Source organism: Pseudoliparis swirei, chromosome 18 (genome assembly GCF_029220125.1).
Source record: "Pseudoliparis swirei isolate HS2019 ecotype Mariana Trench chromosome 18, NWPU_hadal_v1, whole genome shotgun sequence".
NCBI lineage: Eukaryota > Metazoa > Chordata > Actinopteri > Perciformes > Liparidae > Pseudoliparis > Pseudoliparis swirei.
Window position 1 is genome coordinate 20076053 of NC_079405.1, and position 18102 is coordinate 20094154.

General features: G+C 43.1%; 1 protein-coding gene across 2 annotated transcripts; it reads right to left on the minus strand.

The window, feature by feature from the left end:
• Positions 1 to 104: 104 nt before the first annotated feature.
• atxn7l2a (ataxin 7-like 2a) lies at positions 105 to 17503 on the minus strand. Of its 2 annotated transcripts, none has more exons than XM_056438008.1 (10): positions 17374 to 17503; positions 16270 to 16338; positions 14941 to 15280; positions 14152 to 14408; positions 12500 to 12582; positions 7546 to 7757; positions 6593 to 6767; positions 4923 to 5044; positions 2168 to 3161; positions 105 to 442 (listed from the first exon to the last, which is right to left on the minus strand). In XM_056438008.1, the coding sequence occupies exons 1-10, from the start codon at positions 17501 to 17503 to the stop codon at positions 425 to 427; spliced, it is 2400 nt and encodes a 799-aa protein (XP_056293983.1). In that variant the 3' UTR covers positions 105 to 424. The 2 variants fall into 2 exon arrangements, with proteins under 2 accessions (XP_056293983.1, XP_056293984.1); XM_056438009.1 differs by having other exon boundaries at positions 2112 to 3161.
• Between the last annotated feature and the right edge of the window lie 599 nt (positions 17504 to 18102).

The following is an 18102-nucleotide window of genomic DNA, read 5'->3' on the forward strand; positions in this document are numbered from 1 at the left end:
TGGAGAGTTTAGGGAACCTGAGAAAAAGGTGAAATGTAAGAGAATGACCAAGTATAGAGAGCTTAAAATGAACACAAATGGCCTTAAAAAAGAAGATGCAGAAACCACATGTAAAGGACATTTTATTCCATTTTTATAAACCAACATATTCAATTTAGCAGCATAACCAGATGGTCTTGAGGTATTTCTAAATCCATATTCAGAATTTCATCCCACCCCGTTCTCCCTCAGACATTCACACAGACTGACACACTCAGCTGTGATTCACATACACAAACCAACAGATCCACACTGCACTAACTGTGAGCGTGCACACACACACAAATACATACATACATACACACACACGTACACACGTCCTGTTGCCTCAGTCTTGGACTGAGCGGAGCTGGCTCCCTCCTAGTGGCTTGTAAGGCAGGCACACTTAATGGTGCAGTTTTGGCTGTGGGACAAAAGAACATTTGACATTGTTACTTTTTTTGGCAACTGATATGTACAGATATTCACTTAACAATACAAAAAAATCGAGTATAATAAAATAGACAGACAATCAGGGTGTCAGAAAAATGAGAGGAGGAGGAGAAGGATCTGATTGCTGGATAAGACACATCCTTATGTTTAGATGTCGCTAGAACTCCAGGGGGAAGGGCGGGGCGCAACAGTAGGGCACTGGGTGGCCAAAAATATCAACGTATCCACACTGAATAGAAAATGGTTTTAATACTCATTGTACCAGCTGCACTCTGCTCTCTCTTCTTAATCAAAATCTAAAATGTTATGTAGTGTTGATGAAAATTCCAGTACCGTGACAGCACAAGGCTGCGCTGAACCAAAATCAGGGGTTGTACTTTTAAATATGACACTGTTCAGCAGTCTGGGCAGCTTTGTTGAAGATGCATAACTGATTAGGCTTCAAGCTGCTGACCAGAGGAACTGTGCCTTGCTGACAAGTCACTAGGCCTGTTAAATAAATAAAAAAGTCTTCTCAAGACTAGGCTGTTGCAGTCTCTGTCTATCAGGCGTCACTGGTTGTTGCCATGGAAACACAGCTCTTAGCGGAGAGACAGCCTGGAGCGCAAGCTGACAAAACCTTTCAGACCCAAGCGTCATCCATTTTTTATGTTTTGAAACAGACTGGTGAGGCAAGTCTAAAAGCAGAGACAATACTGGTCTCACCATCGGTACAAGTTGGGGAGACCAGTCTACAAACAACCGACCACATGTGGACATTTGTTTTGTTGACATTATCTAAATTATGTACAGCAGGTATCGTTTCCCTTTAACCAGTTGTGGACAGAAAATCTGTTTCTGAAAGGCGACTCTGGAAAGATAGCTTGCTCCTTGCAGCCTGGATTCAGTTACAATGGCGACAATGTGCCCAGTGTCACATCCACAAAGTTACAAGGAGTAGAAACCTCCCATCGCCGAGTTGGACTCGAGGCAGGTGTGGGAACATACAATAAAAGTGTTTATATGGGCTCAGTAAGCAGGTAGCTCAATGTTTCTTTAACTATGTAGGAAGCAGCCACAGGTCATGAAGTGATGGGCGGAAAAGAAAATAATCAGGATCAGTGTTGTCAGTTTGGTACTTGGTGGTGCCCACTTGCACACTGTCAACCCTTCAACTGATTCCAGCTCACCATGTTGCGGCAGGAACTTGTTTACCAATTAGGACCAAGGACATCAGTAGAAAAGCTACATATTGTAATCTTAACTGCCACGATGTGTCCTTCCTGTCATCCTGTGTGCTGCTCTGTTCTCGGGATTGTCACGAGAACCAATACTCTGGTACCACGTCGATGCAAACACTCTGAAAATGTAACAGCACTTGTGTTCTGACGTACTGCAGCTCCAGGATGAGCGGTGAGCAGCTGATGGGATGCACCGTCCTGCTTGGCTAAATCATAAAGCTAAGAGGCTGCATTGAGTTACATTATGATGTGTTCAAGGTCTCTTGAGTAAAAATGAAGTATGGGGCAAAGGAAAATTATAATGTTATTAGGATGTTTTCAAACATAATCTTGTAAAATTATGTTTTCGGCAAGAAACTTGAGACAGATGATGGATTAATACAAAATGGTAATAAAGGAAGTACATTTATTGGTTTTCACCTAGGTATACTGGTGTTGAGACGTCCCTTTCCGGCTTTTCTCGGCTCCTAACTCACCTTCTGTGTGCCCAGTTTCTTCTCCACGCCCCCAGCCATCCCCCCGCTTTTACTGTCCTTCCAGGGGTAAAAGTTAGAGCGCGGAGAGGAGGAGGTGGTGGCAGAGCTGGAAGAAGAGGAGGGCAGGCGGTGCGCTGAGGGTTTTGAGGACGGCGAATGCTCCTCCATGCCGCCCCCCTTGCGTTTCTTCACAAGCCCCTGGTGCTCAAAGCCCCTCCCACTGCCCTGCCCGTGCAGTCCTGAGTCCCCCACACCGCCCCTGCTGTGAGAGTTGTTGGTGGCAGAGGAGGGGTCTGGGTATGATGAGTGGCCCAGAGGAGTGTGTGTCCGTCTGTATGTCCAGACCGCCTTGGCGGCCGGTGAATGGGACTCTGAAGGGGAGGGCTGGGGGCGGGGTTTTCTGCTGGGGGAAAGCGTGCCATTGGTCTGTCCGTGTGGGAGAGGGGAGGAAATGGCCGGTTTAGAAGAAGATGAGGAGGACGACGACGACGACGAGGACGAGGAGGAAGAGGAGGAGGAGGAAGAAGAGGCAGCGGAAAGGGGACGGCCCCGGTCCTGGAGGATGATGCAGTTCCTTTCGGGGCCTGAGTGTTCCCCCTCCTGTGACGGGGCCTTCCGCTTTCGGAGGGCGGCGGCGGCGGCAGCCTCCTCTCGCAGCTTCAGCATCTGCTTGCTGGGACGCCCCACAGGGTTCCTGGGTCGCCCGAGACCCACCTGACGCCCCGCCCACGGCTTACCCGGAGACGGCATGTGACCACCACCGATGCTGCTCCCACTGCCCCCGGAGTTCTCCGACTGTATGGCTGCCGGGCCTCTCCCTGGACCACGACTCGAAGAGGAGTAAGAGGATGCAGTTTTGAGGGAGGAGCTGATGTGACTTCCCGTCCGAACCTTGGAATGTAATGACGAAGAGGAAGTGGAGGAAGGAGATGACGAAGTGATGGTCTTGGCTGAGGAAGGCGGAGATCGAAGTTCTGTGGCTTGAGGTATTTTCCTGTAAAAAGAGTAAATACATAAATCAATAAATGAAACCGTCATTAGATCAGGAGAACGGCATTAGAAGTGAACTTGGGATGCTCATGCTTTTTGATTACTGACTTAATTGGGTCCATAGCAGCAAGCAGTCAGGAGTGTTCAGTCTTGTTAATGTATTCTGATGATCTACTGTATATCCTGAGTTAAATTCATATTTCTAAATGTCTCGAAATTGTGTTATAAAAAATCCATTTATGATCAAAAATACCAATCTCGTTGGTTGACTAGAGTCCATTGAATTATCTGAACGGGAAACTTTATACCTAATTTCGATTTTAAATGAACAAAGACTGGGTTCAAATAAGGGCTGCAAGTCCTACACTGCACACCCAATATCTTAACACAAGGAAGATGCAGTATGCCAGTCTTCAAACATATAGTGATGGGTATCTGATTACTAGACAGTTACATTGAAGCATGGATTTGTTAGTAACTAGTTTAGCTGCATGGCTCTGATTATCTCCACCCATTGCCATGCTCCTGAACCAGTGACAGTAATGGCCAGAGGCAAAACCGGATGAGAGGAGAACGTAAATGAGATGCCTGGATCTGAGCAATAAAATAATACTTTTCATGCCAGCCATAGCTCAGATACAGGGAGGGGGGGTAGTCCGTAAGAAACCATAGTCAGGCAGTGATGGACCCGATAACCTGTGGGGGCGTAATATTGTTCATCAGGTTTGTGGCAAGTAGATCTCCTCATGTGTGTGAAAACCTAAACGTGTGTGTGTGTTCATCACGGCAACGTTGGTATGCCAACATCCATGTCATGGCAGATCAGGGCGCCGGTGACTAAACTGGTGAAACCACCCACCCACCCGTCATGTACACAATATCACAGGAATGTCTGGAGGCAATTGAAGACGGCCAGAAGGAATCTATTATAAGCCAAATGTAGTGGTCTATGTCAGGGTTACTCACTCTGACCTCACAGAACATTAGGATTAGCCAGAACTCAAGAATTTATGATATTATGATAATTTCACAGGATAAAAACATGCAACCTGTGCCGTTTACCAATGAGCTTTTCTCTTTTGTGCATATAAACGCAGCCTCCATCTTAGTGCCAACTTCACAGACTCTTCACGACTGCTATTCTGGGCAGCAGAAAACACCATCTGCTTCATCTGTTCGGGACCAAGAAGTGGGTTACACTCGAGTTTATCTGAACGCGTTATCAAAAGGGAAGGATGTGATGTCACTAGCCCTTATACATTTGCAGTGGGTGAAAAGAAAGAGTGCCTAATTTAAAGAGAGTGATTGGGGTATAGCATATGTCATTTACATTAGCAGTCCTGAACATTTGAATCGTCAGCAGCTCATGTTTTAAAAACAGAGGTTGGAAGCACTTCATTATACTGGAGAAGAGGCAACGATAATTGGAGCCAATTGAAACCCTTTGGCAACCTTGTGGCATTACTCTGTGATTTTGTTCCATTCATAAATCGAGGTGTGTGTAAAAAATAATCTTCATACTCGGCAAAAGAGGATGGGAAAATGCTCCGGTGAAACCGGTGTCAGTGCCACCATTAAAACCTCATGACAGCCAGCTTTATTTTCAGTGATATCAAGAGGAGCATTTAGAAAAGGATAATATGTGAAGTAGTTCACGATATAAACGCCAGTAACAAAGAATAAAGTTAATCCTTTCTTGCAAAAATAAATCGGAAGAATCAGCAGCATAAAAGCGCGAGCAGGAATGGGGGCTCGAGTTTCTTACTTCCAAAGATGGGCGCTGATGTGCTGCTCCAGCATGCTGCTGAGGGCCGACCGCAAGTGATGAAGTCTCCTGTCAAACGTGTAGATGCCGTGACCCAGTGCGTGGCTGCCAAACGAACATACCTAGAGAAAGAAGGAGTCTCCTCTTGTTACCTCTTGTGGTCAGTAGGTGACTTAAAAACAATACCCTGCAATATTCAGTGGTCTCGGACTTACAGGCAAGTGGAATGCCTCAAGCAGTTAATTGTGTGATTCTTTTCTGTCTGGGAGTTTTTCCTGATGTGAGGTCCTGGGACAGGGATGTCGTACGTGTACAGATTGTAAAGCCCTCTGAGGCTAATTTGTAATTTATGATTTTGGGCTAAACTAAATAAATTGAAATCGATCTGGAAAGAGATCTTTATGACAATTTCCACGATTCATCGACAGCCGATCACCATCATCGAATATTCAGAAAACTTGTGCGATCGGTGATCGTCAATGCTTTCTGGCGGCCGATGCCCGATAGCGAACTAGTTAGCCTCAGCTGTAAGCAGCTCAGTCTGGCTTGGCTAAATAAAGCAGCAGCTAAAATAAGAAGGCGGTTGCATGAAATTACATTATGATGCGTTTAAGGTCTTTTTGGAATAAAAAAAACAAGGTCAATTCTAATGTTGTTTTTGTTGAGAAGCTACAATATAAAGTAGTTTTAGAGAGGGAATTAGGACCAGTTTAAATGAACCCAACGAATAAAGCATCATTAAAACTAGTCATGAGAAGCGTCTGAAGAAATCATCCAGAGCTGGTGATTGTTGAACAGTTTGAATGAGGAGTGTGACCATATCGCTTCAATGTTTTTGTATGTAAACAAATAAAATAATCCTAATAGGGTCTAAAAATGTTGATTGTATCCTTTTCAATAGGACTATCTTTTCCATTTCGCACAGGTACGTTTGGGCAAGTACATCTCAACAAAAAGATTTACGTCAAACCCTGAACAACAATTCTTTGGACATGTTCCTCATCTAATAAAATAAGATGAGCAACAGACTACTGGGAGAAGAAACCGGTTTGAAATGACCACTGACCACACCTTCACTTTGATTTGGGAGTATTAGAAGTATTGAAATTAAGCCAAAGTAAAAATCTCTCATAGTCTCAATTGACTCCTTAGGACAGAGGTTTAGCTGGTGGATGGTGCATGGGTTTAGCTGGTGCATGGTTTAGCTGGTGCATGGTTTAGCTGGTGCATGGGTTTAGCTGTGGCATGGTGCATGGGTCCGCTGAGCAGCAGCGCATGCACAAACATGATCGGCGATCAAAAGGAAAAGGTCCCTCTGACAATGTCTTCAGTGTGCAACACAACACTGATAAGCCAGAGTCTTTTTGGGACATAAGAACAAAAGAAGCAACAAGTTCAATGGGATGCTCGACTTCTTTTCTGTCTTCTTTTCCAGCATTTTCTATTACTTGGACAAGCATTTGTTTCCCAACGCAACAAGCCATCAGAGCTTGATACGGTCATTGAATGACAGGGACCTCTTTTTGGAGTTTGAATTCAAATCTCAAATGCCGACTGAGAAAAATATCAGGATTTTGCACCTGGCCAGCTTCAAACCACACTGCCTATACAAGGAAAACAACAGAGCTGGAACTCTTTCCCCTCGTCAAACCCAACCACAAACTGCTCACCGCCATTGGTCTGGGATGTGCAGCAGAAGATGGAAACGCAACAGGCTCCTCGGGTCCTTCTGCCTCACTTTCATCACTGGAGATTCGTCCATGAACGAGAGGCGAGGGAGCTCGGGGACTTCGCTCCTCTTGATGCTCCTCCTCTATGTTGCTCTCCGAAAAGGCAGAAGACCGACTGTAAAACAAGCAATACACAATGTTTTCTTTCAGATAGACTGTAAATAGTTATCTGATACAATCATATCATGATGCTTACTGTCTAACAAAGACTGCCTGTGCAAAAACGACATAGCTAACATCCAGGAACACGAGCTGGTTTGACCAACTCGGGTTCACTTAGCTAAAGCTAAAGCTAAAGCAGGCTCATCCAGCAGCCGCAGATGAAGGTTCACACTGGTCAGTTTTTGTTGGAACTGTATTAGAGAGGCGATATTTTCCCTAAACAAGCAATTATTAACACAAATATACAACATTTGACAATGTGAACAAACCATTTATAAGAATGAACACAATTGAGCCAAGTCTGAACTTAAGCTAGGGAGCCACATCCCAACGTTTTCACTTCTGACACAGATAGCAGTGGTTCATTAGTGAGCTCTATGCCTCACTGTGTGGCAGGGACTGGGATCAGTCATATATGTGGAAGGAAACATTAGGTTTGACTTAAACATTGCCTTTCTAACTTTGTCAAAATAAATGTAACCAATGAAAACATAGATATAAATGTATCGAGTTGTTATTCATCAAAAATAATGGTACCCGATACCATAATGTCCCATTGTCACGATACCCAATCCAGCAATCCGAGTCATTATGGGAATGATATCCGATATGAGCAAGTAAAAAAAAAGGCTGGTCGCTAATTGACTGATGATTCACTAATAATGTCTAGAACTGGTCACCGTACACACCCGTGTATGCATCACTAGCTAGCCTCAGTAAGGTCCCCTCACCTGAAAGCAGGGAGGCTGGCCAGAGGCCTCCTGCAGTGTGGGGCCCCAGCCTGCTCCCTGGGGGCCTCCGGGCTGGGGGATCGTCCAGCAGAGGAACCCCCTTCCAGGGACAGGGACCCTTTCTCACGAACTTTGGTCTTCAGTTCCGCCACTAGCTGGTCAAAGTTTTTACTGCGGCCCATCACTTTCCTCCGCTGGTGAATGGAGTGGATCTGAGGACACAGGTTACTGGCAATTAGTCACGGTTTCCCTTTGATTGATTTAATTTCAACGAAACAGTTCAAATTAGTATCTGGTTGACTTAAAGCACAATAGGATGCTTAACTCGAGGTATAGCAGTGCTGTGACTGACGCCCAGTGACATCAATGACCTGCAATTTGACCTGCAGGGTGCAACGCTGCAGCAGACTGCACCACCAATCAGGTTCAACCTACTCTAATCCCCATGGAGCCAAATAGAATGGTTGCAGGTTAAAAAGAGAAGAAATTAAGAGGTCATACGTTATACTATTAATCTCTTTAGTGAAATTCCATTTGTTGGTTACACAAGAGCCTGAAATACACGAAAACAATACCTAAACACATGCAAATGTATGTGAGGATGCCTCATAGGAACACTCCATACTTGGGAAAGAAAAAAGAAAAATAAGCACTTTCAGGATGATTATCTCTTTAGAATGACGCAGCTGCATCAACAATACCAAATCTTAGCACACGATATGAACAGTCTCTTTTTTGACTCTGATAAGGTGAAGCAGAAAAAGATGAGAGGCTTTAGTACACACCACTCAGGCAAATCTCCAAATGTGCATTTTGGATTTGTGTGCCATTTAAATTTGTTCATGTTCCACGCTATTTATATTTATCTTGTATATTAACAATGACGTTCAATACATCCAAATACAGCAGTAACATACACTAAATAAACCCAAATAATGCTCTGTGCAATATTTGCGCTTAAGCATATTTTTACCTTCGCATTGAAAATGCGGAAGGTTATGTTTTGATCGCCGTGTATTTATTTATTTGTATGCGTGTTACTCGCATAACTCGTATTAAACCGAATCGCATGACATTTGGTGGGATGATTGGTTATTATCCGGGGACCATTTGATTCGATTTTGGGATTGATCGGGTCAAAGGTCAAAATCTTCTTTTTACCATAGCATGGTCAATTTTTATCCAATTGGCATGCAACTAATGCCAAAATGTTCATAATTCAATGCCCAATCTTGAGATATGCGAAGGTATGCGCTCTACCGAGTGCCCATTCTAGTTCCATTTTGTGCCCATATAACTCAGCTACAGAATAGTCTACATGAACCTAATGCCCCCCCTTTGAATCCTTACGTATGTTCTCTCTCTATAAAATCAACTAAAATGAGATTGAGGGTACTATTAGCCAACCAGAATCTGTTTTCTGTCAAACAATCGCTACAATTGACTGATAAAGTATCACACGTGAAAAATCTGACTGAAATGGATCCAGAAATGCCAATCTTTTTCCTCAGTAAAAGTAAATCATATTTCTCTAAATTGTGATTCATGGCTGTGGTCATGTTTTGCTGATGCTTTGAAAGAAGTGACGGATATTTTGTGAGTCCACTGTTTCACACAAGCCCGAGGATGGTCCAATGGGGGGGCTCTCGGGCTCAAGAGGAACCCCTGTTTTCCATGCGAAGAGAGAAACAACATGTTTTAAGAGAACTGAGCTGTCCCTTTGCTCGAAAGCACCACGTGAAGGGACGTCTGTTTCCGATGATGGCGGACACGGATCACAGCTGGCAGTCACTTTAACAGCCGGAGAGTTGATAGAGTTTGTGTATCCACATGATCAATACAGTTATCATCAGAGTACCAATACCAATAAAGACACAGCTGTTGTAATACTAAGACAGTTATCATCACTGCACTAATACTAATTAAGAAAGTTATCATCACAGAGAGGTTCTCTCTGTCATCTGTTCACCGTTTTACAAATAAATGTGTATTTATACTTTGTCCCGACTACAAGCGCTGGACCGTTTTCTAGCCATGTAATGTACTTGTATTATTTATGAATTATTTGCCTCTGTATGTTTTGAATTTCTATGTTCGTGAAGTCATTAAAAAAACAAAAACAGAATATGTTTATGGTTTCTCTTCACAAGACTCAATGTTTTGGGGAAAATTGAGATGTAATAACTGCCGACACTCAGGAATGATCAGCCTCACATGACTGAATGTAAAATTAATATTATAGTATCCGCAATAAAGTTATTGATGGAATTAGAATTTTTTTGTTGTTGTTAGACCTACATAGCACATATACTTTAACCAGATGATGAATCAGAAAACAAATCAAATATAAAACTTAAATTTAATCTGTAATCTATCTTCACTCTGGTATGAAACTCCAGTTTCCTCCTCAGAGCAGAAATAAGAGCTTTGGAACGGCCGCCCATATGGCGGCACAGAACAACTTCCGGTTCAAGCGAGGAGGAATGAAATTATATATAAGAGACTTCGGATGTACCCCATATCTCTGCATTGATCGGTTCGTTTTGAAAAACGTGTGTAATTCAGAGATCTCAGATATTAGTACAATTTGTGTCACGTTTTTCTTCAGTGTGGTGTTTTTGATGCTCCTATATCCACACAGACAGCAACACAAGCAAGTTGAGACATCAATTTAACCCAATGAAACAATCAGTCTACCAAAATTCTGATCCCACAATTAACAGTTTCATTATATATTTTCAGAATCTACATGACCCTCTTCACATTGGCCTGAATTAAATCCTCTGCACAGCACTTACTGAAGAAGAAAATACATCCCTTTTTAAGGCTGGTTCCTCTGGTTCTCCAGTTATTTCCTTCTCCAACAGTAGACAACATCGGGAACAAATGCCAGGAGTTGAGGGGTCATTAGAACATCATGACTTAAGTTTGAACTACAAGCCAAATTAATCGGCGCACACAAGGTTGGCCAAAAGTAATGTGGAATTCAAAAGGCCAATTTTATTAAATGGAATCCGGCACAGTACTGAGTCTAAATAAAACACCCCGGTGCTACATTACATTCCATCACTTCTAGCAACCTGTACGGAGAACAGTGAGGGTAAAGCAACAGCAACAAGCAAAGTAATGATCTGTGTCATCTTTGCTGCAGTTGTGCCCCTTATGGTGTCGTCAGTCAGTTTCTCACGTTTTGTAATGCATGTTAACATTTTGTACACGTACGTCATTTTTGTCTTGATAATTTGTAAAACGTTCTGTCAACTTTAGAGTTTAACACTAATCTCCCCAAATACGTCTCAAGAGTCTTCCAAAAGACTGGAACGATGCTGGGCTACCAACGGCATTAAAACACTTTTTAAGGACAGAGTTTTTGAGTCGGAAGAGAAGAATGAAAACAGATCTCTTTCGATTCATTCACACTCGTACTTCCTGTCTGTATCGCCCGCTCCATAGTTCCCCTGCTGACCACAGCTCTCTGTTAGAGACGAAGCATATGAAAATGTACCCAGAGCAAGCAGAGGGTCAGAAATGAGTCAGGCTTACAGTAGTTGAGCCTGTGTCAGCGGTGGATCTCATCTGGCTCAGAGAATCAATGATTTATTCTGTTAAATGAAAAGAGGAATCCCATATGTCCATCTCACCGTACCAGAGTGATTAAGCATCTCTTATACATGAAAAGCCTTCTATTTGCAATTAAATCAAAGGGGGGAAAGTGAATAACGTTAGAGCGGGAATCAGATGTCAGAAAACTAATCCGTTCATTATTTTTGGCAAAACAGCACATATTCCTTTTTTTCTATTACCATTGAAATGATTCAGCAGTATTGCTAGTCAACATGAGATCATTCTCTGAGCAGGCGGAAGAGAAAATACAGCCACCCACTGAGAATCTGTCCACCAACAGAGCAGGTAGTAGGCCGTTTTCCTGCGTGTTTTTTCCGTCACTTCCTGTTAATCAGGTCATCCTGTCTCTACTCGGCTGGATGAGACTCACTTCCTCCTTCACACACACCAGCCACCATATAAGGACTCTTCCTGTGCTGGGGGCCATTTTCACCACTCAGTAGCAGTGATCACCAGTAATAACAAGTAAATGCAGTTTAATGCAGTTTAATGCAATCGGAAACTCTGACAACTGTAATGTTACCGTCTTTAATGTCGTATGTATGCAATCCTATCCCATCCCATCTAGTAATTGGATCCCAGTGCTTTGAGTGCAAAACGGTGCACAAGAACCCTGAGATGTTACTATCAGATCAACCGATGTGAAAACAAATACTGTGATGTCACATCAATGCTGGTGTTAATATGGACATTTCTTACCAAAGTATTATATATCTGCATTTCATGGTTGAAAATAGCTCCAAACACCATCTACGAATGTAACTCGGCCAGGTTTGAGATTGAGCATCTGTCTAGGACTAATCCAAGTCATGAAATAATGGAATGATACACCCCATCCCTCCTCTCCACACAGCGTCTATCAGTAACCAATGTGGAGCATGACAATGTCAATTGTTCTAATTTAGCAGCTGGCTAGTTGGAGAGCTAAAGTTAGGTCAAGAGCTTTCAGGTGTCCAGATAAGAAATGAAGCTTTTCAACCTTTGTCTGAACTTTATAATAAGAAAATAGAGGGGAAATTGTTGTTAATTCCATCAACACCAATGCAGCTGAAACTGATTAACAACCCCCTCTGCTACTCAACTGATCAGATAATTATCAAAAAAGTGCAATTGAATTCATGCCATACCCTGATAAAAAAGTGTTCCTTTAATTTTTTGGAGCAGTGTATATATATATATATATAGATATATAAATATATCTATATATATATTTTCATAATTATTTTTAAAGAGAGAAATGAGAAGAAAACATGACAAAGACATGAGAGTCTGAGGCACAAGACAGTCGGGCATCCGAGTGGAGAAGCAGAGTTGTGTGTTTGGAGCTTACATTGCATGTCAGGAGGCGAGTGCAGACCTTCTTCCTGTCCGGGTCAAGGACGCCGCAGTGTTTGTCCAAGTCACACTCTCTCTCTGAGGAAACACAGAGAGCATCTCAGCTCCAGCGTGGCACAGTCAACAAGAACTCTCAACATCGCTACAGCCCCACGTAGACTGGTCAACAATGCCCCGGTGTTTCCCACAGGCTGCTGTGAGATGTGGAAGGAAATGTTGTCCTATTAAAAAAAAAAAAGTAAATGCTTTATTTACAGGCAACTCAAGAACTGTTCTTAAGTATGATTTGGAGGTACTCAAACTTCACTTTCTACTTCTACTACTTCTACTACTACTACTACTACTATTATTTGACAATATTGGCAAGTAGTTAGGCCACTTCCTAGATTCAGATTCCAAATAAAAAAAATAAATCAACTGATGTATTAGGTATTATACACCCTAATTTTTAAGTATATTTAGAGTATTAAAAGCTCCAAATGTAACAGCTGCAATATTAAAGTGATTAATTAACACGCAACACAAAATAGAATCCAATGACATACTGTAATGTTATTCTGAACCGGGCCCTTCTGCATAACGAGAAGCATACTTTTATTGCTGGACGTTATTTCTAATCACAATATTTTTCACTGAGTAACATTTTAATTCAGGATAAATACATCCAACAGCATCAACACAATTCTGGCCAATTTGTATTTGTTCACATCTTGACAACCCGTCTACACAGGAGGCCGTTCAGCCACGTTTTTAGTGGTTTGTCTGCCAAGATACGCTTTGGATTTCATGAGGGCTATAGTCAACAGTTCAAAGCTACAGTACATAGACATTAGAATTCAAAAATAAACATTCATAACTACATTTTTCATAATTTTGCAACAAATTATTAGCACCACCCCAAAACAGTCAATGCTCTCCACATTCGAGACGTGCATGAGGTTAATCAGTATCCGGTACAAACAGGCTTGGCAGTGAACAGTATTACAAGTTGTGTAGAATTAGATCCCTGTGGATCGATTGTTTCCAGTCGTGCAACAAAAACATTTCAAGAGCGTTGTGAAGTACAAAAGTCAACATTATTTTTTTTTAAAGATAGATGTAATTGTTTCCAAAATTAACTATATAATATTATGGAACGAAATCTCCTGCTTCAATCCATATTTGTTAGTGTGAAACCTTCCAAAAGTAACATTTTCACTGCGGTTCGCTCTCCCACTTGACGGGAGCCACGCACCGACAAGTGACAATCATTGAAGAAAGGCTAGTACCAGACTCACCCTCTCTGTCTCTCTTTCTTGGGCGTGTGCTATCCAGAGGAAATACGCAATTACAACTAGCCAAACCAATGACAATAAACGTTTTGGGATTGCTTATGACAGCCGTAGTGTCAGAATTGTTATTGTTTTTAAGCATGCAATGCTGCATGTGTTGGTGCGCACGGACATTACTTTGCAATTGTCAAGACAGTAGAAAAAAAGATTGTCGTAATAACTTTCGTAGAGTACTAAAATCCTGCTTTATTTTTATTCATTCGGAAATAGGACTACGATTATTTTGCAGGTCAAAATGACCGGTAGATCAAACTATATAAGTATATATCTTTCAACACTCTTTCCACATCACACAAATTGCTCCATTTGTACTCACTGGAGGCCACTTTGTTGTAGGGTCTGGGGATCCGGTGGATTAGCACTGCAGAGCCCAGGGGGGAGTCCTTCCTCTGGGTGTGGGTGGGGGACTGGTCATTGGGCGAAGGCCTACCAGGCGGGGTGCCTCCGTGCGGCCAGGGCGGATCTCTGAGTGATGGCGGTGGCGAGCTCATTGAAGGTTCCAGAGGCGGCGGCTGCTTGAATACTGACGACTCTGTGTGGACGCTGTGGGAGGACTTCTCCAGCGGGGAATGTCTGGGTGATGGAAGAGGAAGCCCATGATTACCGTCACTGCATAACATCACTGGTGAAGTGTTATTGTATGTTTAATCCACCCAAAAAATGTTTGCCGGGGTTGAAATTGGCAACCAATTATTTTTTAAATAAAAATACAACCTTCAAAAATAGACACATTTGAAATATCTGTTAAATTAATGATATTTAAATATTGCTGTTACAGTCGGAACCAAAACCGGTCATGGCTAATCGTGACAACGCTGCATGTGCTTTGGTGTTTTTACTCGCATCCGCTCCGGCATCGTTTTAGAGATAATAGTGAACCATACACATGACATGTGTACATGTCACATTTTCATTATTAACCAACCTTAATTACTTAAGATATAAGTTGAGTGGCAACCATGTTTTCAGCTTCAGAAACCAAAAACGTATAACTGGTTGCCAGCCACTTTTAATCCAGACACAACTAAAACATTTGAAAGTAAACAAACAAATAACAGAAGTATTACATTAGTGGTCCAACAAACTCTCTCCATTCTGTTCTTACCGTACTCCATCCTTGGAGTTCTTGGAGTGTCTGTGCTGGGGCGGAGTGGAAGGCGAAGGTGGGGCCGCCCGAGGCTTGTCGACCGCCTGGCCGCGACCTTCCCAGGATGAAGCGGAAGAAGCATTTGTCCCATGGGAAGGGGAATGTCCGTGGTGGGCCCTCGGCTGGGGCTGGGGTGCAGAGGTGGGAGAGCGCAGTTGGGCGTACAGCTTCGCAAGAGGGCCGTGTCGTCGCTCGCAGTGCTTTTCGAACGCTTGTGGCTTCACTACCTGGCCACAATGGCTGCACACCACCAGGTAGAAGTCATCATGGCCGGGGTATAGGCCAAATATTGACATGTCTTCAAGGAGAGGGAATACAATAGACAAGCATATCAGACTGCAGAAGAGGTGACATGGCAAAGTCACTTGTGGAGCAGGCAGAGATGATGCTGTATTATGGAAAGCCAGTGACCAGTAAATCGGTTCCAGGTGGTAAATGCCATTTGATAACCTGCAGTGTCCCCAAGCTTACAGCATTCTGACATTGTCATCTAGACAAATTCCTGTAGTCATCAATTGGTAATGATGTCATCACTTTTAATAAACACATATACAAATTGAACAATTTCATTCTGTGAGCCTTTTACAAGGTTATTATGAAATACAATGGCTGGATATTAATGTGAAGGCGGCCCCAATCAATTGACCATTGATAACGAAGATATTTGCTCTAAATTGTTGTATTGGTGGTCTCCAATAAGGATGATCAGAAGACAAGAGATGAGAGACAGGATTTTTTTTGCTGAGGCACTAGGGGAGGTAGTCACAGAATCAAATCTAAACCAAATGGATGGATATCGATTCAGCAATATTTGGATTTCTGTAAAACCATGAACTGAATAGATGTAAACAAAGGGGAGGTGTCCAGCCCAGCTCCTTCTTCGTAATCGTGTTTTTGCTGTTACTTTAATGTGATATTGAGGCAGCATGAGTGTTAGAAGGTGCATACTTACAAACACCATCAAAGTCTTTTTATTTGATAAGCGCACACACACACAAACGGGGAGTGTCTGCGGACAGCTGCTGTTATGGACAGCCAGGCTCGGCTCTAGAAGATGCCTAATCGCACAATACTACCCAGCTTTAATACTCGCCCTGGTCTTTGCAAACCAGTACCTTTATTGTCTCTGGACAAGGCTGGAGAACAAAGACAAGCTGAGGCATTACAGGTCGAAGCACTCACAAGCAAGCAAACACTGGGAGTATATTAGTAAATGCTTTCTGGTTTTCAGATGTCCTAAACAACAACAGTCTTTACCATGTCTTGTGATGATTGTGTGTGACTTACCCTCCTTACTGAGTGACATAGCCTCTGCAGCCTTTTTGCCATTCTTGCTGCACTCATCCCCATCAGGCCCTGAAACATCACACATACATGCACATGTTCAACAAGCCCTTTGAGAGATCATGTTTTCCAAAAGTAAAATGTCAGGTTCTCTAGCAAGATGCAGCCTAACCTTATGGGACACATTCTGCACAAGAACAGGCCTTCAAATAGAGTTGTATAAAAAGGACTGATCTGCAGGTCAACTGCTTTCCTGCTGACCATTGTAGCTAGTCATTGATGTCAGTTGTCTAACAACAATACGCAGCTGTGGCTATCATGTGGTGGAGGAGGACTTTATTTGATAGTTATGGACAAAGTAACAGTTGTAGGGATGCCAGACAATGAATGGGCGCACATACTTAAAGATGGGGAGGGCAAGATCACTTCTGGGGCATTAGTCACACATATGGGGTTGGTTGTCGCACACACACACGTAATATCAGTTAAATGGGGGTGGTGACGAGAGGGGAGCATTGAACTGGAGCGAAAAGAACACAGAGTAACGTTAGCTTGTATCGAAGGCTGGGCCAGCATTTCCATGGTGGCAGCAGCAGCAGCAGCAGCAGCAGCAGCAGCAGCAGCAGACTCCTCCCCCGTCACTGGCGTCTACTCTCGCTCCTCCTAGCTAGCATTAGCACGCTAACGCTATCTCCCTTGAACACAACGGCTAGTCTGGCTCGCTTGCTAGCTTTCCACAGCAAGAAGTTGCTCGCCCAACCATCCACACTAGCCTCCTTCTGCTGTTTTGATGCCACCGCTGCCCGGCTGGTTGCACTCAAATGAAACGCACCCGTTTAACACTGGCAGCTTGTTTCATGGCCACTGTTAAGCACACACTACACTGACTATATGTGAATAACTATCACTTGGGTTTTTTCTTGAAGACAGCGTATGCAGTGGGACCGGGGAGAGCGCAACATGTTACCCACCCAGCACTAGGACCCGGCAGGGTCTTTGTTTGGGTAACATGGTTAGCTCAGTTCTCCGTTTCCACGAAAATAAACCAGAGTGCTTTGGTTAAATTGCTTCGTAGCTGTCAGTGTTTGCGTCAGTGTGCATCCTTACCATCCGCCGCTGTCACACCTGCCCATTCGGCCCAGGCAGTCCAGCTTTGACCCACAAAATCATCGAGGCTAGGCACCCGCCGATCCAGAGCAGCCATTACTTTTACTGCGCGTTCACGCACCGCCATCATCACTGCGCGGCAAGCATCTTACGTCATATCTCGCGCTCTCGACAGGATAGGAACTTCCTGCGTGCGCGTTCTTGGGACACCCACACAGAAGACTTGAGCAGAGCAGAGCATCTCTAAATTATGTTACTGTTCTACCACTTCAAAATATGAATACAGTGTGGTGTTCGGAGTCTTACAACTCAGAAATTCCCATCTGTCAGTGGGAATGAAACGTATCTTTAATGTGTCTATAAAAAAAAGAGATGTGTTCAATCAACAATCATTGTTTTGGATTAAATGTTTTTGGATGCATTTGATATTCAACGATTGCCATGCTATTAATATTGGAGACATGTCCAATTGCAGATAAACTTGTCAAAATGGTTTGAAAGTTGCTGATATCTTACAAGTGTGTTTCAAGTTTAAGAGAAGGGGAATACAATCTGCAGGACTCATTCTCGACAAAAATGCACTCAACGGAGTTTTGAACAAAGTGTACAATTGACAAACCGAGTATTGTCCCACCACTGCAAGACATGTTCAATTGCTGAGCTGCAGTGGAGGGATCGCGACAACACTGCCCCATCAGAAGTCTGTTGAGTTGGATTGTACTTTTAAGT